This window comes from Diaporthe amygdali (genome assembly GCF_026229845.1).
Source record: "Diaporthe amygdali strain CAA958 chromosome Unknown NODE_4_length_2575358_cov_65_588622, whole genome shotgun sequence".
Taxonomy (NCBI): domain Eukaryota; kingdom Fungi; phylum Ascomycota; class Sordariomycetes; order Diaporthales; family Diaporthaceae; genus Diaporthe; species Diaporthe amygdali.
The window spans coordinates 1,284,408-1,304,685 of NW_026517024.1; the positions used below are offsets into that span (position 1 = coordinate 1,284,408).

General features: G+C 53.3%; 6 protein-coding genes across 6 annotated transcripts; 3 read left to right on the forward strand and 3 right to left on the reverse strand.

Moving 5' to 3' along the window:
• Window positions 1–867: 867 nt before the first annotated feature.
• J7T55_008590 (uncharacterized protein) lies at window positions 868–4,241 on the forward strand (the record flags this gene model as incomplete). Its single annotated transcript, XM_053138923.1, has 3 exons — window positions 868–1,551; window positions 1,603–2,813; window positions 2,873–4,241. 3 exons carry the CDS (start codon window positions 868–870, stop codon window positions 4,239–4,241), a joined length of 3,264 nt encoding a protein of 1,087 aa, XP_052997865.1.
• A 695-nt stretch (window positions 4,242–4,936) lies between these two features.
• On the reverse strand, window positions 4,937–8,140 carry J7T55_008591 (uncharacterized protein; the record flags this gene model as incomplete). The annotated part of the gene is made up of 1 exon (XM_053138924.1): window positions 4,937–8,140. One exon carries the CDS (start codon window positions 8,138–8,140, stop codon window positions 4,937–4,939), a length of 3,204 nt encoding a protein of 1,067 aa, XP_052997866.1.
• A 1,848-nt stretch (window positions 8,141–9,988) lies between these two features.
• On the reverse strand, window positions 9,989–10,343 carry J7T55_008592 (Highly reducing polyketide synthase azaB; the record flags this gene model as incomplete). Its single annotated transcript, XM_053138925.1, has 2 exons — window positions 9,989–10,132; window positions 10,278–10,343. The coding sequence occupies 2 exons, from the start codon at window positions 10,341–10,343 to the stop codon at window positions 9,989–9,991; spliced, it is 210 nt and encodes a 69-aa protein (XP_052997867.1).
• Window positions 10,344–11,685: 1,342 nt separating this feature from the next.
• J7T55_008593 (uncharacterized protein) lies at window positions 11,686–15,311 on the reverse strand (the record flags this gene model as incomplete). Its single annotated transcript, XM_053138926.1, has 9 exons — window positions 11,686–11,956; window positions 12,004–12,076; window positions 12,168–12,268; window positions 12,325–12,474; window positions 12,758–12,839; window positions 13,478–14,130; window positions 14,248–14,764; window positions 14,819–15,015; window positions 15,118–15,311. 9 exons carry the CDS (start codon window positions 15,309–15,311, stop codon window positions 11,686–11,688), a joined length of 2,238 nt encoding a protein of 745 aa, XP_052997868.1.
• A 778-nt stretch (window positions 15,312–16,089) lies between these two features.
• Window positions 16,090–18,120, forward strand: J7T55_008594 (glycoside hydrolase family 47 protein; the record flags this gene model as incomplete). Its single annotated transcript, XM_053138928.1, has 4 exons — window positions 16,090–16,520; window positions 16,582–16,785; window positions 16,984–17,938; window positions 18,001–18,120. 4 exons carry the CDS (start codon window positions 16,090–16,092, stop codon window positions 18,118–18,120), a joined length of 1,710 nt encoding a protein of 569 aa, XP_052997869.1.
• A 1,148-nt stretch (window positions 18,121–19,268) lies between these two features.
• Window positions 19,269–20,010, forward strand: J7T55_008595 (translation machinery-associated protein 22; the record flags this gene model as incomplete). The annotated part of the gene is made up of 3 exons (XM_053138929.1): window positions 19,269–19,329; window positions 19,408–19,515; window positions 19,595–20,010. The coding sequence occupies 3 exons, from the start codon at window positions 19,269–19,271 to the stop codon at window positions 20,008–20,010; spliced, it is 585 nt and encodes a 194-aa protein (XP_052997870.1).
• Window positions 20,011–20,278: the final 268 nt, after the last annotated feature.

The window sequence follows — 20,278 nt, forward strand, 5'->3', positions numbered from 1 at the left end:
AAGTCAATGGATAGGATCCCAGGCATGGGAAAATAACAACAGGATCAACAAAGTACAATGGACAATTCCTCAGGTGAATGGCTGGCTTGCTGTTGTCCTGGCTACCTACCTGCAGGCAAGGTTACGTGCAGGACCTAGGTACTAGTTACCTGTTGCCAGGAGAGGGATGTCACGTCACGTGGACCCCGCTTTTCTCCTGGGTACGAAGGAGGTAAGGTACGGTGCTAGTCTGCTGGCGGCTGGGGGGCCGGGCGCCTTACCAGTTCAGTTCCTCGGTCCTGCGCTCAGCTTTCATCACCACGATACCACTTACCAGGTACCTCTTTGTCCCTGCCCCGTGGCTACCAAACCCTGTCGCATCCCGTGTTTTGATTCAAGACATTCACTGCGAGCCAAAAGCTGCCTTTCTCTCTCCGTGGTCCTTCTTCCTTCCTCCTGCAGGCTCCTGAGGACCTGTCGCCGCAATCAATCGAACCGCCTTAGTGAAGAAAGGCGCGCGTTGCCTCACCCGTTCTCGCACTCGCACTCGCGCCCGCGCCGGATCGCCAGCGTCTTTCCCTGCGAATCCCACGAGCACGGCAAACGAATGGAGGCCTAAGAGCGCTTTCCACCTGGGGACTCCCACTTGTCAGACTCTGTACGGTGGAGAATCTCACTTGCGCCGGTGCTTTGCGACCTTCCTGCGTCTCTGCCTCTGCGGCCGGCTGCCATAACGCATCGCCGCGACCGGCGTCCTTCGACCTTTTACAGGCCTCCCCATCGCGACGTGCGGACGCTACTTTCATCAGACACGAGCTCGGGACCCAGCAAACGGCAGGGTGAGATCTCCCGAATGAGATTCTCGCCCTTCGGAAGGAGGCTGTCAAGATGGAGATCGGGACGCAGAACGGGGCGCGTACCGACCATGACAGAGATTCGAAGATGAATGGGATCAATGGCGCGGGCATAGTGAAGCGCGAGCCTTCACCAAACAAGGTAAAGGGAGGCGCCACACCGTTGACGAATGGATACGATACTCCGATGGATGTGGATGCGCCAAAGCAAGCACAAGCGGCCTCAAACGTGCCGGAGCAAGCCTCCAAGATGGACAACCTACCGCCTGAGATCGCGCACATCACGCAAAACTTCATCGGGATCCCATTCCTCTTACAGCGACTGGCGCAGAGATCGCACAATGACCTCCAAACGAAAATCGAAGAGCTCGCCAAGATACACATACCACAGGGATCTTTGAATGGGAACGCAGGCACAGCGGAAGACAACTCGGAGGATAACCAGAACAAAAAGGCTAACTTGCTGCACTTCATACAAGACATGCATGGCAAATGGGTCAAGGCTCTGGTGATCTCGGAATGGAGTAGGAAAGCTGGGCAGGTCAGCAAGCTGATCGATCTTAATGTTCACATCAATGAGCAACTAGGGAAATATGACCAGGGCTTGGACTTCATGGGTCATATCAAGAGGGGTCTCTACCAGGCGCGATTACCGGATCCTGATCTCAAAACGGCGCTCCAAGTCCTGTCTACAGGTCAAGCGCCTTGGATTCCTGAGGTATGTTGACTTTACTCATCAAATGATGTTTGCCTTGCTAATGATTCACAGTTCGGTTACATCGAGCCTCCTCCCTTGACTGCGGCTGAGCAGATGAAATGGATCAATGAGCTAAACACCTTGCTGTCCGTCCGGCTAAATTTGGAGGACCATGACAAGATCCCTCATCAGTTCAGAGACTACACCATCGATTCGGGCCGCGTCACATTCAAAGTCAATGGGGAGTTTGAAGTTGATCTCACAATCGCAGATGAGGACTTTGAAAAGCAGTTCTGGTTCATCGACTTCCGATTTACATTCTCGCCTGCGCCTCAAGATCTGACAGAGGCATTGAGGGTGTTTCTAGAGATGAAGGTGAACGAAGCACTTGCCAATGATGGTTTACGGGGCTGTTATGAGCTCCTCCACGAGCTCACCTTGACACACAAGATCAACGAGCTACGGAGACAGGCCGTGGACCTCAGCCGTGGACGCTGGATCGAGAACCTCAAGGTGGAGCGATTGAACCGGGCTCTCTCAGTACAATACTGGACAAATCGTTTCCCCACTACCGGTCCCAACTCTGGCCCAAAGAGTTGGATCATTATTGGCGTCAACAGTGGAAGAACGACAACGCCCAACTCTCCACCTAAATCGAATACCACCAGCTATCTCGAATTACGGTGGTTTAAAGACGGGAAAGAGGTTCGCGATGTGGACGTGTCAGCCGACAGCGACGACATATCCGCAGAAACTCTCCTCAAGAAGATCGTTGCGAAACATATCGGGGACATTCTGTCGTCAATTCACGACAGACTTCTTTCAAAGCCTCGCTTTGAGAAACGGCAAGCATCGTTATCGCTGAGCATCAACAACGAGGATCCATCTGAGTCGGCATTAGTGGTTCAGTTGACTCATTCGCAATCGCTAACCGTGCGGATAAATCCCACCACAGGATCCTTCAACATGCAGCCCGCTGCGCAGTCGTTCATCTACAGGGGCGAAGCTTACCTCAACCAGAGATCCAGAAATCTCGTAGAGGATGGTGTTGTGCAAATAGAAAACATCAGGTGGCAGCGCGAGTTTGGTGAACTCATCCGACTTGGCGAAGGTCAGGGCTGGCGTGTGTCCCGAAGGCCGGTCAGTTCAGAAGAGGTCAGGCGGCTGCACCCCTCCCGCGAGCCGCACAACGCGCTGTGGCTTAGGCGGGAGGGCTGGGCTGCTACTTGGTACCTTGTTGTTTGTCTGAGCTTGGCCGGCGACACGTGGTGGCTCGTAGAAGTGTAAGCTCGAATGTTTTGCATCTGTACGAAAGGACTGTATGCTGACTGACAACTTTTAGCATGGGCGACGCGACTAACAACCTCAAGGTGGATTCACCGAAACCTCGGGGCAACCAATTCAATGGTCGGAACAATGTGATGGGCGAGACATCGACTGCTCGGATCAAGACATTCAACCTTATCCCGATTACAAACACAAACCCCAAATTCTCTGTTCCCTTCTTCACCGATCTCACCACTCTCACCACTGGCATGATTGCTCAAATCAGTGATATAACGACTTTGCGAAGGAGCAGGATTCAGTACGCAGCCAAATTTGCAAATAATCCTTATTTGTCCTCTCGAATTAGGATGCCTGCGTTGTTTGTCAGATTTGCTGCTATTCTTCCACCTCAGGGTGGCGAGCGCAAGAGCCAGCAGCCAAGGGACTCCTGGGCGGGAGAGTTCGTCCAGATTATCTTCCGAGGCGTTCGTAACCCTGCGACTGCCTCCAGCAGATTTTTCACGGTATCTGCCGATGTCAGGGTGGTCGTTAAAGACAAATCCAAGTTCTCGCTGCTCAGGGGTCACGTCGATCATGACGTTTTTTACCACCCTAGGAACGGGCACTTCAGGCTACATCTGAGGACAGAGATCGGAAAGTCGTTTATAGATACCCTTGCTACGCGTCTCAAGGCACTAGATAGACTAGTGGAGTTTGTGGCTGCGATCAACAGTCGTGCGGACACAGTGAAGTGCGAGAGTGTGACTCTCCGCAAAGTGGTCTTCACCTACGGGCCCCCTACCACGGAACAACCGTCTGGGGACGGGCAGGCCCCCACGCCTTGGCGGGTCGTATTGGACCTTGCGAGAAGCGAGAAAGTCAGCGTTACCCTCGAGAAGGGCAACCCACACATAAGAGTTCGGGACATGCTCGACAATCTTGTGAACTCGCCCGTTGGATTCGAGCAGCTGCCGTTCTGGCTGCAGACGTCGCTGCGTCTCCACCGGGCCCTCGACGCGATGGAGGACTCGTGGGTCGATATCGCCTCGAACAACAAGGCCGATCTCCAGGTGCTGCCTCGCGCCCTCGACTGGTTTAGCATTCATTTGAAAATGCCCGCAGCGGCGGGCAAGCCTGCGCGCCACCTGTGCCTCAGCGTTAGATGCAGGCAGCGGCGCGGGCAGCTGTGGTGGAGCGTGGAACGGTCCCAGAGCTCTGGGGAACCCAAGAAGGACGGCGACGAATTTGATACGGCCCTGCAGCCAGTCTTTGACTCGAGGGGCGATGGCTGGCTGGGCCAGGGGAAGTCGGCCGTTGCTCAGTGCGCAGGCACCGGCATTGAGGACCTGTTGGCCAGAGTGAGTGACGCCTTGAAGACTTTGGCCGTCGGTGCCACTCCGAAACCCGCTGCTGGCTCTCAGGGTGCCGCGATTGTCCTGGACTAGGAGCAAGGGGGAAGGGGTCGCAAAAGGCCCGGAGAAAGGCCCGTGATACGATTGATAGCTTGATACCATGACGTGCCCAAAAGATAGGGCTTATAATGAATACGTTGCTTTCGGCAATGAATCGATAGAGAGGCCATGAACAGTCAAAATGACAAGCTCTTGACCATTGCCAATTTTGAATAGCTGCTTCTTCTCGCACTTGAATGCCTGCCCCATGGAGAGTGGTCTCACTCTTGCAGAGTAAGCTGGTCACAGGCTGAGTAGAATAAATAGCCTTTACATCCTCTTCGTTGTCAAGTTGTGCGTCTGAATAATTGCGAAGGGCGTCCTCTCAGAAGCAACACAAGAGTCTGATACGAGTCACAAGTACACTGCTGTCTCTGTCCATATCCATAGCGCATATATTTCTACCGTTTCTCATGTGTAATCGACGATGCATATAGTACAGCAGACTGAGACCAGTCTCATCCTACCAGACACAAAAGGAAAATCTACAAGACGTTGTTGAGGTATAAGAAAAGTCTTGCGTGCCCAGGCCATGTATCATTCAACATCCATCGTACACATCATCCCACCCAACACGCTATGAAACGACAAAAAGAACCCTTCGAAAAGGAAAAATGAACAATAAAGAAGAGAAGGTCACACCATAAGATCAATGTTTGACTGTCTGAGGCGACATACACTGCCAGCCATTAATAGTCCGTGACATCGAGGCTCTCGAGGGCGTCCAACACCTCCTGCGTGACAGACCTCTCAGGCTTCCTCGCGTACCCCTTCAGCAAGCGCAGGCCCGCCCCACACGCCCTGCCCTCCTCAACGACCGCGTGCACGCCCTCGAGGCTCTTGCCCGCCTCCCTCATGGCCCCGCCGTCCGTCGTCACCGTGTCGGCGAGCTGGAAGCCGCTGTGCATCTCGCCGGCGGCCTTCTCCATCTCGCACCGCAGGATCCAGCGCTCCCAGCTCCACGTGCCCGCGATGCCCGCGACCGCGGCCGCGTCGTCCGTGCTCCCCGGCAGGCTCCCAGGCGCCATGGCGTCCAGGCACACCGTCTTGCCGCCGGCGGGCGGCGAGGGCTCCGGGCCGTTGGGCCCGTACCGGATGGGGCCCGGCTTCGCGACGGGCTTGGGCCCGAGCGGCAGGACGGCCCACCCGCGGCGAACGCCCTCGAAGCCCGCGCGCGAGAGGCGGGGCAGGAACGACCTCGTGGGCGCCGGGTCGTAGCCCAGCGTCTTGAGCGTGAAGCCGAACTCGACGCTCTTGGCGAGGCCCAGGGGGCCGGCGTTGACGATGTCCGAGTCCATGACGCTGAAGTCGACATAGCCGCCCGGCTTGAGCACGCGCATCACCTCGCGGAGGCACCGGTCCCACTCGTCCTCCCCGGCGTCGGGGACGTCCGACGAGCGGAGGATGTTGTGCAGCTCCCGGGCCGAGACGACGTCGAACTGGTCGTCCGCGAAGGGCAGCCTGCTCAGGCTGTTGACCGCGACCTGCCTGTGGTTGGGCGGCCCGCGGATGTTGGAGTTGGACAGCTGGCGGATCGCCTTGGTCGTCACGGTGTAGACCTTGGCGTTTGGGTACTGCAGCGCCGCGTGCCACGCCCAATCGCAGGCCGCCTGCCCGCCGATGTCGAGGATACGCAGGCGGTTGCGTGGTCCACCGCGCCCCTTGGGCGGCGCGAGTGAGAGCCTTGCCAGGCGCTTGTGTACCGGCGCGCAGACCAGTCTTCCGCCGTTCAGCATCTTGGTGGCGGCGACGTGCCAGTTGGCGTTGGCCATCTGCTTCAGAGCCTCGGCCTCCTTGTCGAGGCGCATCTTCTCCGGGTCCTCAAACACCTCGTCGTCGCCGCGGGCGACGTTGGCGCTCATGCGCTTCTTGGCGGACTGGGGGACCACAGAGAGCTGGTACTTGCCCAAGAGACGGTCGCGGTGCTGCTCGCGGAGCGAGATGCGTGCGGCTTGCAAGGCCTCGAAGCGGGGGAGCCGGTGTACGAACACGTCGGCGCGGGTGGACCGGACGGTCATGGATTGGAAAGCCCGGTAGAAGGCCGACTCCTGCCGAAGGAGCTTGGAGGGGAGATTCCTTGGGATGTCACCCTCGGCGGGTGCGATGGTGAGTCGAGAGGAAAAGCGGACTGACTTCTTGGCCGCTGGCGAGGCTGAAGCAATTGCTGGCTTCAACACGGATCCCTTGGGCGGAGTTGTTGGCAGCTTGTCTGAGTCCTCTGATGTTTGTTGTGAGTCCACTTTCTTGAGTGCTGCTTTCTCTGGCTCTGTCTCCGCTTCGGGCTCCGTGGTCTCGAAGCCGGTGCCTCTGAGATATGCGAACTGTGCCCGGAGCCACACCTCGGTACGGTCGAGGTGCGAGACAGAGATCTCTTGCTGTTTACGGGCGTAGCTCGGGTCGTAGTCCACCACAATCTCTTTCACGTGGTCTTCCTCCTGGGGCGACTTTGGTGATTGGACTTCATCGTCGCATTCGGGGAAAGATGGCAAGTTTGAGGCCGGGAATCTCCTCGCAGTGACGGGCTCCTGTTGGACTCGCTTCGCTGTTTGAATGTCCTCCTCGACGGCTTCCGGCACCTCGACGACCTGCTCGACAGGGGAGGTCGAGAAGTGGCCGCTGGTTATGCGGAGTGGTCGGGCAGTTTGGTCCAGTCTGGGTGGAGGCGGCATCGGAGGAGCGATCGCCATATTCCAAGGAACCCTGTAGAATTGCTCAGCAGTCGTCGATGTTGGCGGTGCAACATCGTCTGCTGGTGGGGTTTCGAGGTGCCATGTCGTTCGAGTGCGCGGCGAAAGACCCGAGAAGAAACCTCCAGGTGAGGGTATATCTAGCTTTGTCAGACCAGTGAGGGATCTCTGCTGAGCTGGCGAGAGCATGATCGTTGCTCTCGGAAGATTCCCGGTGATGAGACGAGGTCGGTTTGGCCTAGACTCTACCATTGGCTCCCTAGAGACCTCGATCGCTTGCTCGTGTTGATGCCGGTATTCGTCATCTGCCTCAGGGGCAGACAAGGCCTGCAGAGTTGCTAAGGCGCCAGGTTGAAGCTGGATTCCGTTCCAGTCCCCACTGTCCTCAGAATCCTCGTTTCCCATCACTGGAGTAGGAGGCGCCGACATGGTCGCCAGCTGTTCGGACGTGAGGCTTCCATCTAAAGAGCCGTCGAGCGACGGTGGTGCTGAGATGGTCGGAATTGGATGAGCGTGCTGAGCCTGCATGTAGGACAACATTGCTGGAGACATGGCGACGGCTGATGGGGGTGTCGGTGGGATCGGCGATGTAAGCGTCTTCTTCAATTCTTGACGCTTTGGCGACCACTTCACGCTGTTTAGCTGGTGTCCGCCTGGAATAACCAGTTGTGGCAGTGCCTTCCTGACTTCATTGGATGTTGCTCTCAGGGGTACCAAAGAAGCTTTTGACTTCCTTTTCTTTGGCGCCCTCATCGACTCGATCTCAGGCTCACTCTCGTCGTCAGATACACCGTACAAATCGTCGAACTCGGTCACATCGGTCACAGCACTCTGCCTGTTCCAAGAGTTGGGCCTGGATGAGAAGCCCTGGGAGCTGCCCTCCTCTCCAGAGGCCGAAGCCGACGAGGGCGAGGATGGCAGTGTCGGTGCGGTCATGAAGTGGAAGCCCCTTGGGGTAGGGAATGCCCTCGGGGTTGGCAAGTCTTCACTCGATATCGCATCGAGAGGAGCCAACCATGCCTGAAGCCTTTCCTGGTCTGCTGTCTGGTCCTTTGCAATCTTCCTCCTCAGAAATGGTGATCGAATGGGCGACACTCTGTCCTCGTTCTCCTCCTCGATTATTGTATTAAGTGAACGGGACCGCCTCCGATCCTGCGGAGTGGGTTCGTGGTCAGCATTTTGTGGGAGAATAACCAGTTCTGCCATTATAGGAAATTTTATGTTGCAGTTGCAGTAGTACAAAATGCGGTCATCATAGGATATAAAAAGAAGCCTATCCTCCGGAGGATCGAGACTATACGACGCTCGGCACCGTAGTGGGAAATCAGACTAGGAGATGAAAATAAAAGGCAAACGATAGGATGGCTCGCACAGCGAAGCTCTTGGAAAACTCGCAAACTCGATTGAGTCGTCGTGTAGAAAGGAAATGGGAGAGTAGGAGGCCGTCCGTGAAGGACTGGGGTTATGGATTCAGTTTTATCAGACGACGACCTCGTGTCGTCTGGCAGGCGCCGGGCATCAACGATCTCGCAGAAAACCCCACAGTCCCTCGACCGAGCGGCTAATGGCGTGCAGAGGACAGTCACTCTGGGCAAGCCCGGCCAGCACGGCGATGGAGGTGTGACTACACCTGCTTGTTCGGCAGGCCACAAAGCCTAACATTGGGCGAGAGCATGGGCAGTGCTTCCGCGTCTCCTGCGCGTCCCCTGCTCGGGTTGCGCCCCAGACTCGCGTGCAGGCTCATGCAAAGACAAGCAGCATGGCCCGTGAAGCCCGTCACTTGTGGGCACACACTCGCATGGAGGGGGGGCATGATGGGGTCTTCCCAGCTGTCCACGACAACAGCAAGACACGGGAGGGTTGCAGTGGTTCGCTTCAGGCCAATCATGACCCGCAGGAGGATGGTCCATTGAAGACAGGACGAACAACTGGCTGGCGCGCGCCAAGTCAAAAAGACCAATTTCGACCTCATTGGGAAGGGCGACTGCATTGAAGTCGGCCAATGGTGGGCCGCAACGCCTTGCAGCGCGCCAACGTGGGCGCTTAGGCTGCGTCGCCATTGTCACCTAACGCAGGTCGCTGGAAATAGCGTAGTGGTGCAGTAAGACGGTGCTCACCTCCCCCACGTTGCATTGCAGGCCCAGTACCAAGTCTTTTTGTGCATACTTGTAAGCCTCATAAATTGGCTGACCACTCCATGCCATGCTGTGCCGCGTCGCATGCTCGAAGAGAGGCAGGTCGCGCAAGGCCATGCGATCCGGGAGAACCATGCCGCAATAGACGCAGTTTGGGGGCCATTTCCGACAAACGTGGCCGTCTCTTGGTCAGAAGAGACGCGATCCAGATCCAGAGACAGAGCTAGACGCCACCAAATATGAAAAAGAAAAAGAGAGAATGGCAAGCAGGGTTGCGCGACGATCCGGACAGTGACGGTGGGTGACTGAAGTGACCGCTCTTTGCCAGGCAGGTGGAGATTGCAGAGACCTGAGACAGGCAAGCTGGGCAAGGTGTGGAGGGCTAGGCTGGGCTGTTCGAGATTTGACAATGCAATTGTTTACTCTGCCTTCCGGTGGACACATGCTCGGCGGCTGCTGAGTGTGATCTGGCATGAAGTGTGTCTGGTCTTTTTCTGGGTGGCGGCAAGCAGCATTGAGATCTATTGTGACTGCCCTAGGCCATCGTTCGCCAAGTTCCAATCACTTAACTTGACTGGGGATAGTAGGGTTAGGGCTAGATCAATTGACGACTCTTCTCTTCATCTTTCTTTACTTCATCACGACAAACCCTCCCACCTAGTCTGGCAATATTGTGGGAAGCCAAGAAATATTCACACGCTCTCTTCCCCCTGCAGATTTTGACCACATCCCTGCTGTAATCGACTTGTTGAAACCACGAAATCTGACCTCCACTTCCCAGCAAGCAAAGCCAGACTGATCACGCCCTCGGCGGGTAATTCACCAACCCACTGTATTCTGCGGCAAGGGAAAAGCTGGGCAACGGGGAGCCCTGGATGATGTCAGAGACCGAAGTACAGGCCTTGGAGCGATTCGCAAGTCAAATTCCCAAGTCCATGGCCATCAACGAGTCAATGCAGTATTGCGACAGCGGTACCTCGGGGTCCATGTCGTCAGGGTCCACGCTGAAAACCACTGCCAGCTTTTTTGTGACGGTGTTCACGACCGGTGCCAGCGCAAATCTCTAGTATGCCAGCTCCTTGTCGGCTGATGGGCAAGATTCGGGCAACCTTGGAAATATACGGTCCTTGAGTCCGGGGCAGTCCACGTGGTACTGATTTAGCGGTTTGCCCTCCATCATGAGCTATAGGGGATATCCCTCCGCGCACGAGTTGTGCGAGCTTCTTATCGACACGGACGGCCAGGCGCGTTGAGGGATCTTCAGAGGCGTTCATTGGGCCGATGAGGATCTCCTTGGCGTCTTTGCCTGCGCGCGACCAGGCTTCACTACGCGACGATAGACATCCATTCTCTCCGGGGACGACTAACTCCTTCATCCAGTCAAACTGGCTTTTGTGATGCCTATGCCTCTACGTCATCTCCCCACGGCTGCTTCCTTGTAGTTCGTGAATAGCATCGTAGATGCGGTAATAGGACAACCGCATCATGTTCCTCTCAAAGGCCATCTGCTCGTCTTCCAAGGTGACGAGCATTGAGTATCTTAGAGCCTATGGAATGCCGGTCCAGGCATCGAGGCTCTCAACATTTCCCGTCTCATTCTGTAGGTCAGGGCTGTTGGTCGAGCAATTGGCCACTGGCGATGTCGTTTTGAGGAAGAATTCGTGCAAGAAAGCCACCCATATGGAAGACAGGCGATAGATCGGCGTCACCTTGGCAGATGACACTTATCTCTGACGTGAAAGCTGGAATGTCGAAAGTTTGAGTCTCGGTTAAAGCATGCAATTCGTCACCAATGTTTCTAGATTGACTGTTACGGATGGTTATGTTGTCGATAAAATGTAGGACCATAGACGCTTTGAGCACTTCTTCAGGCACCCCGTTTTATGTGGACTTTACAATAGGTTTCAGAGGAGAGGCCTGAATAGCATAACTGTTTTACGCCTCAGAGGCGACATTGGAGCTATGGAACTCGGTGACTGATTTGCTTGCAGCGGCAATGGCAGTGAGACTGCGAAACGAACGCCCACAGGAGAGCCACCTGTCCGCCCCAGTTAGAGGCCGGACGAGCAGCTCTTCGAAGTGCTCGAGATTTCAAGTCTCTCTCTTAAGTGGTCATTATGGTGGTCGCAGAGGCAGTGTTAGGGCGAGGTATTATCTGTTTGCAGGCTTTCGGAAACAGACTGGTTGGCAGAAAACAAGAACCCCAGGTGTTCAAAAACCAAACCAATTAAGGCTCTCTGATACAGAGTCTAAATATCTATGTCATAAATACTGTGACGGCACAGCTATATAAGACTTCACTGTATTCCAGAACGCCTTCTGGGATTCTGACCTTTTGAATAAGGAAACAGTCCGTGGCTATAGTGCAGCGGTCAAGGCGCTGTCTCAAACACTACTTTCTGATCATGGCATCTAATCTCCTACCGCGCTCTATGCTTTGCACTATACCGTGTTAGTGATCCCGAATTCTATGCTCGCTTTCGTACATCTGTGTCACAGCCGTAAGTTTTCCTAAACCCTCCCTACCTCTTACCTGCAACTCTCACCCTCACCCTCCTATGCCTCCCTTACGACCTTTCCTCTCTTCTTGACCCTCAATGTCCAGCGCCAGTACTTCTAAGCAGTAGTACTTGAAATCTCCTCCACCTTTTCCTTGCCGCCATTGCCATAATGATACTGCGTCCACCGATAGCCCTGAGTAAGCTGGGCTCCTGCGTTCAAGAAGTGGCACGCAAAGAGGAGATAATTCTTGGGGGTGACGGCTAGGGAGTAGCGCATGAAGGTAAAGGCGTAAGTTGTAAGAGCACCTGTCATGGTACCGGATATCCTAAACACATTGGTATTAATCTCACAAGTAAACCGCAGATCCCTCTCGACCGGAAAGAGACTTCGTTGCCGGTCTTGTTTTGTTTCGTATCGTGGGTTCTATCTTACAGGTCGGGGCTCTTGTAGGTATCCATAATCGCCGCGATTGGAATCCCGAAGTTGGACGCTGGGCCCCAGAAGTCTGCGCCTTGTGAGTACAGCCCAACGATAGAGGGAGACGGAACAAAGAATAAACAGTCCGCTGTTTGGAAGTAATTGGAAATTCAACATACGGGTAGAGCAGAAATAATCCGCGACCTTGTTCGCTCGGATTTTCTGATTCAAGGCTCTGATGAATGCGATTGCTCCCGACATGGCTGAAATCTGATATGCGCTGCGATAGTGATTTGCAACCTGCTGAGTTCGAGGTGGTGGAGCTGACTGACTGACTGAATGAATGAATGAATGAACGTGAGAGAACGGGATGTGTTGGAATTTGACATCTTGGCGGGACGTCCCATTTTAAATCCTCGTGACTGGGTCCGCACGCCGGCAAGGGATTCGATACGTGATACCATGGATGTGATATGTGATGTGGTGCTTGATAGGGTTAGGAGGACAACCGAGGCATGGGGAAAGAAAAAAAAAAGATCAAAAACCAGCCGAGTACAAATATTGGAACTGGAAAAGGACTTAGGCTGTGATCAAGTGAACGTAACCAGACTCTTATGCTTCCGATCTCATCTAGCTCATGCTCTCATGATGTTACGGAACCATTACAATCTTATTGTTTGCATTCTTGTTCACAACGTCTCAAGTTTTGAAGCTTATTGCCCTGACCCGTTATCTACCTGGAGATTTGCCTCCGCGAGTCAATACCCACCCATCAGTGGACGCGTTCACAGACCCAACCATGATTTCCCCGTTGAGGAATGTTGTAAGCCACTCTATAAGATCGACCTTCTCTGTGTTCGAAGTCACGGTGAACGTGCGGAAGAATCAAGCGAGGCCATGGTTATTCCTGGCTCAGCCAAGCTGCATTGCATAAATACCAACAATTGTTGCGAATAGAAGAAGAGCCATGAAAGATAAAATGCGATCTTCATCCGTTCAATCAGTGCCTGCATGATCGTACGAAGCGGATTGATTTCATTCCGACTGCTTGGATCGCAACTATTGCTGACCAAACGGAGAACATGAGTTCCTTTTGGACGGGCCCCCAGACCGGGCGGAGTTTTCTTGACCCATCGGGCTGAATTTACCGAAGAAGAGTGGAACACAGTCACATCTGACCCCAGGAACTCTTCGCAGGCAGCCTATTCATTCTAGGCCAGGGCAGCCAACAATATTCCACAATATCGTTTGCATTAATAGAATCAAGTTATAAAAATTATTAGTAAATGTCCCTGCCCATCTCCCTCCCTCCCTCCCCCTTTGGACGAGCTTGATTGTAAATCAGTATTTTTTTGGGTACATTTTGAACTGCTGAACCCTTCAAGCCTATACGATGTGATATTGGCTGAGCGAAATCCAGGCCTTGTCGTAACGGTTTCTCAACTTCTATAGGAAAAAGATCTATAAATCTATGAAGTTTGACCATGACCATCCAACTCGTAAACTGGCCCTCTCGCTGCGAATGACGATTGTCGAAGTCCTGATACTTGATGCGTGTCGGGTTGCAAATCAGGTCCTTCAATTTCATGTGGCAAGCTGTCGTGTGGCATCTCGGTCAACACATTGGGCTTTGGATGCTCATCGGTGTTGTTGTCCAGATGTTCCACTGGCTCCACTGGCTGCGCAGACAGCCTCTTTCTCCGGCGGCGAACGATCAGGAAGACAGCGACGGCGAGGGCCGCCAAGCCAACCACACCCCCAACAACACCCCCTACAATGGTACCAATTGAGATCGACGAGGGTTGGTCGGGCGTCGCGGTACTTGAAGGAGTGTTTGTCGTAACACCGCCACCATCACTACTACCAGCACAAGACTGGTGTGTCGACTCTTCGATGATAGGTACTAGGCTGGAGCTGCCCGTGGATGGGTTGGCCTGCCATAGGGTGAACGTGTTCGCATCGTGATTGACCATGAGGTAGGCCGCGGTGAGGAAGTACCGGCCCAAGGTTGCAGTCTTATTCTTCCCGATGCCGTTGAGGAGGAAGTCTATCCGGGTGTCGTTGGTGACCCGCGTACCATTGCGGGCAATCTCGACATATGGAACCAGAAATTGGTTGTTAGGCACGCGGATGGATAGCCCGCTGGATAAGCGTATAGTCAAGTCGCCGTCATATCTAGAAATGTGGAGATCTATTATCAATCGCTTGCTTAAATAGATAGGTAGAGTGTTAGATCGAGATGGGCATCTATGTACTTACACATCAGTAGCCATGTATGAGGCAGCGGACCAGTGAAGGCCGTATGAAGCTCCTAAAAGGCTCATTCCAGTCTCGCTATCAAAGTTTTCTCGGACAACAGGTGGTGCTTCGATCAACAGCTGCCGCTGAGGCACAATGCAGCATGGCAGAGCGAAGTAGGCAGGGGCAATGCTGACATCCTGTCCATTTCGCTTATTCAATAATATATCGGTGACAGTCACCTTCATGCCGGTGAAGCAGCCGTCATCTTTGTCGTAGTTCAAGTAATCAGTATAATTATTGCCAAGCACCAGGTTTGAGTCGTAACCTCCAAATACGACGGACCCATCAAGCCAGTCAGCTATCCACATTCGGCCCCAGAAGATGGACCACACACGCGAGGCTATCTGCCCTGTCTCTACGAGGTAGTTCAGGAACGTCGAGTTCCTGCCCAAGCCCAGAGCGTGCAGGGTTGTGTATCCATGGTCCCATCGTGATCGAGGAATGCCGATTGGAAAATTCGTCAACTGGGCTGACCCTGTATTGAAAGTATCGGTACCAAGAAGTGACTGGGACAGCAGATTAGGTATACCCAATTCTTGTCCAATGAGATCATTTTCTTCTTGCGCAGCACCGCCATCGTCGTCCATATTGGTCTTCTTGTCAAAGGTGCTGGAATCGTTCTCGTAGAAGTAGTTGCCCCGGCGAACTTGGCAAATCAGATCATTCCAGATGATGGTGGGATCACAGTCCGGTTCGTAGTCGTATATCCAAGTATTGTTTAATTCCCTGTTGGCTTCTCATCAGACCCTAGGTATAGACGGGGGAAAGCTATTTCGGCACGTAGGACCTCAGCATGAGCAAGGACGTGTGACGGACAAAGACACCTACGGCCATGGCAGCAGCAAGATATCTTGAGCTGGAGAGCCGACCTTTGCACGGAGGCCGGTCATGTATGAGCCTTCTATTTCGGGCAGGACCTGAGAATCTTGGATGGGTATAGAGATTGGCGTAGAGTTACAATCTGCAGCGGACACAGAAAAGACCACGGGTGACACTAGCCATAGCAGCTGGAGTGAGAGCATCTTCGGTTTGCTCTAATCCCTTCCTACTTGAACTGGGAGATTTTCGGAATGCTGAAGAACAAGTGATGAGAGAAACAGGGGCAAGCAACTTCGAGGGAGTGCGGCGGATATTGTAGAAACGAGGCATACTGCAAGATTGGAGGCATCCATTTGCGCATCCAAAATAAGTCCTTGGCATTGCAAATTCGGTAATAGATTCTCTACCGGTCTGCAATATGCGACCAATTTCTCAGCAGCATCCTCCACAGTCATCATTTGAATTGAGAGACTGGGTTACATGATATTTCATGTATTGTACGCCAATCAAATATTCCTTTGGGTTGTACAGTATGCGATGCATGGTCGTCATACCACACCACTTATCAATTCGACATCTGGTCGGAGGATATCTTCCAATGATATACGATGCAGCTGGGCGGCTGTGAGAGAGAGAATGCATGATGTGCCCCCAAGCTCAGTCTATCAAAGAATGGCGATTATGGGGGCTGAAAAATTGCCTATGGGGCCGAAAAGGATATAGGGTCCTCTGACCTGACGATAGCTCCCTCAGTGAATGCATTGTGACCACACTCATCCGACCAGCCGAGTGTCTGCTTTACATCTAGACGGCCTTACAAATGAATCACCAACAACCAACCAGCCAGCCAGCGTAACACACACAGTGAATTATACCACTTCCATTCTCTTAAATTCCGACTACAATCAGCGCTGAGAAAAGTATTTGAAGCCCTGCTGCAGCCCAACTTGCACTGAAGCCAGCAGATGATCGTGAGCAAACATGGTCGGCCACCGGTTTTCGAGGCATACCTACCTTGTGGTTTTGGTTGTTGTGATATTCATCCTATTTCGAGGCTTTCCCCAGTCATTTGGCGTGACTTCGTCCCACCGAGCGAGGCGAGTCCGGTTTGTCCCGTCCAGTTTCAACTGGACAGAGGCCAACCTTCACTTTCCGCCAGGCAAAATCACCGCTCTGCCCGAAGGGAACGTGAAGAAACTACCTCGCGTCCAATATGAATTTAAATATCCGTCAAGAGAGCAAGGCAAGATCAATGCTGACCGCAGGGACGCGGTCAAACGAGCCTTCCTGCGCTCATGGAATGCATACAAGCATGAGGCTTGGCTGTGGGATGAGTTGAAGCCTGTGTCAGGTGGAGGCAAGAACACCTTCGGGTATTTACTCCCAAGACTCAAGCCCTCGTACCAGCCGCCGTGACTAATTCACACGATTTGTAAGAGGTTGGGCTGCCACTTTGGTTGATAGTCTTGACAGTCTTTGGATCTTCGGTCTGTACGAGGACTTCTATGAGGCTGCCGAGGCCGCAACACGGCTCGACTGGGCTAAAACCGAACAAACCAGTGCAAACATGTTCGAGACAACCATTCGTTACCTCGGCGGCCTGCTCAGTGCACACGATCTCAGCGGGGAGCTCGCGCTGCTCGAGAAGGCCCGGGAGCTCGGCGATATGTTGTACATGTGCGTTTTCTCTCAGCAATTACCGTCACTGTCAGCTGTTTTAAAAACGAACGATAGCCGCTCTCGTGTGCTCTTGGATCTCTGCTGCCACGAGCCCTAGGAATATCGTTCGTCTAATTAAATCTACGCAGTCTCCATTTAAACTTCCCAAACATTGTCCTCCCGACCCAATTGAACCAAGCCACTAATTTTAGATAGGGGATTTGATACACCAAATCGCCTTCCAGGTTTCTGGCTCAACTTCGAGGAGGCATTGAATGGTCGGTTGCTTGCGGGCACAAATGACCCCAGCGCCTCGCCCTCATCCCTCAGCCTCGAATTTACGAGACTGGCCCAGCTCACGGGTAATGACAAATATTATGACGCTATCGACCGAGTGCGACAGTTCCTCGTCCGCAGTCAGGACCACACAAGACTGCCCGGAATGTGGCCGACCACGCTGGACTTCCGCCACGAAGCAGCGAACGGGGATACCTTCACCCTCGGCGCACTCGCCGACTCACTTTACGAGTATCTCCCCAAAATGCACATCCTGACAGGTGGTTTGGAACGTTCGTACGAACTCATGTACAGGAAAGCCATTGACACAGCTACCCAACACATCATCTTCCGCCCCATGCTCCCGGACCAAGTGGATGTCCTCTTCGCAGGTGACGCAACAGTAGCCGGAAACGGCCAGGTCCAACGCAACCCCGAAACCCAGCATCTTGCTTGTTTCGCGGGAGGCATGTACATTCTCGGGGGCAAGATCTTTGATTTAAACGATCATGTCGAGATCGGGATGCGAATTGCGCGTGGGTGTGCCTGGGCCTATAGCGCGTTTCCTACGGGTCTCATGCCCGAGATATTTGGTCTGCTATCGTGTCCATCAAAGGAGCCCTGTCAGTGGGACGAGAAGCTCTGGGACGAGGAGGGCGATCAGTCGTTGAACATCAAAGGAATCCAGCATGCCCGTGACAGGAGGTACGTCCTGCGACCCGAGGCTATCGAGAGCATTTTCTATGCGTACAGAGTCACAGGGCGGGAGGAGCTTCGCGATATAGCGTGGGAAATGTTCCAGAGCATTGTCAACGCGACTGAGACGCCAATTGCGTACTCGGCCATCTCTGACGTGACGGCTCACGGAGATACGGATAAGATGGACTCTATGGAAGTAAGCTTGTTTCGAGAAAACAGTGGCTGCGGGAACATAAGCTGACAGGCTGCCATCTACAGAGCTTCTGGACATCTGAGACGCTTAAGTATTTCTACTTAATTTTCTCGCCCCCGGATGTTGTTAGTCTAGACGACTACGTGCTCAATACGGAGGCGCATCTTTTGAGACGCCCGAATTGACGATTGTCTTCTGCAAGTCTGAGTTACATGTAGAACATCGATACGGGTTTTGAGATCAAGGCACAGTAACAGAAGCCGACAATGATGCTCCTTAATTCTGAGCCTCTCGACTGGTTTTTTTTTAAGGGTTTTTTTAAAGGGTTTTTTTGCTAAGACCTGACCTGTTCCTCAAGGTTGAGTCTGTGACATGAGGGCTGCATTACCCGACCGCTAGTACCTCAACCAGTGCTGAGAAATGGAGTCACAGAGGGTCTTGTCTTTGAGTGGCGTACTTGCTAGGACCTGGCTAGAAGGCATTTGTAAAGGAAAGATGCAAGACTTGCTGGCCAACAGTGATTGTTGAAGTGAGAAGACTGTCCCTGGATCCTATCTTTCGGGTGGATGGTAGGAACTGCATCAAAATACCATTTGGACCTTGATTTAGCAGGGGACTTGATAGATAGTAAAATATGATAAAGAGGCTTAAAAATTAACTTTTCAATATAAGGTATAATATTATTATCTATTGTATGTTTTCAATCTGATTTCTATTTAGGATTCATTAATATGATTGGGCTTTATAAACGAAACTCATTCTTATATTGCCTGTCAATGGTAATGCAGTCCTTTGGTTGTAATACTTAAAAGTATTTAGGTTCCAGATTCATTCTGTAACAGATGGCAAAACTATAAGCTGGCCTGTACTCTATGGATTCTAAAGATTTGAAATGCAATTTTGTTCAGGAATGTGACACAGACTCTCCAGACCATCATAGCTTGAAGACGAGAACTAGACAGTTGCATAGGGCCGAGGAAACAAGAGGGTCATGGCTTGAGAGAGGGAATAGAGCTGGCAGAGATGATCATCGAAGTGTGGAGGCGAAGTAGTGATCCTAAGCTTATTTCCACCTTCACCCGGTCGCTTTGCGGGCAGCGAGTGACGCACATGGCTGCAGCGGCAAGCGGCACTCACCCCGCCATTTGCTCTGTCACTCATTCTCAGTCAGTGATGGTGGGGCAAATGAGAGAGAGCAACCCCTCAATCATCAACACCGTAAAGTCGCCTTGCATCGCAGCACAAGCTCCCCACCAGAACACAGCACACGACCTCTAAATCCCACAGCCTTTAGAAGAGTCTTCTCTTCAATCAAACTCTGTTTGCTGTTGCTATGGCTGACGCCGAGACTGCACCGGCTGAGCCACAAGCTTTGAAAGTATTATATTGTGGTGGTACGTCAACAGCCCACCACCTCGCGTCCGTCCTTCATATATGGCCCCCCCACCCATGGCTAACACGATGTGCAACAGTCTGCACCCTCCCCCCAGAGTACTGTGAATATGGAGGCACAGTAAAGAAGTGCCAGGACTGGCTTCAGAAGAACCACAAGGACTTGTACGAGGCGATATGGTCACCCGGTACGAGCAACCCGCACCCCATACTTCTACCATTATCGACAGCAGACAGCAGCCTAACCTCGCAGCTTCCAACACACAGAAGCCCTAGCAGCCTCCACAGCCGACCTCTCGGTCGAAGCCCAGAAGCGCGCCGAGAAAGACGCCCTCAAGAAGACGGCAAAGGCCGAGGCCGCCGAGCAGAAGCAGGCCGACAAGCGCGCCGCGAGCACGGTCACCATCAAGCGCATCGAGCGGAACAAGCGCAAGTACGTCACGGCCGTGTCGGGGCTCGAGGCCTTCGACCTGGACCTCAAGAAGGTCGCCAAGGAGTTCGGCAAGAAATTTGCCACCGGATCCAGCGTGACCAAGACGCCGTCGGGCGGTGAGGAGATCGTGGTGCAGGGCGACGTGAGCGACGAGATCGAGGAGTTCTTGAACGAGAAGTACAAGCAAATACCCGAGGACAACATCGAGTTTGTCGATGACAAGAAGAAGAAGTCGGCGAGCGCTGCATAGGCGGCGGCGGCGGCAGCAGCAGCAGCAGCAGCAGCAGGGTATGGCCAATCGCGAGCCAAAAAACGAGATTCAACGAGTCCGCAAACACGCACATACACATAGGCACCCTCATTGAGTCGGTAACGCCCTTGTGTGATTCTTGCAGGAGACTACAGACCGGCAACCGTGAAGTGGGCAAATGTCGCAAAAGCCTCAAACAATTCCAATGATTCAACGCCGTCCTAAACACCCCGCTGTCCCTGGCTATCCCACGCCTATAGAAAATGTG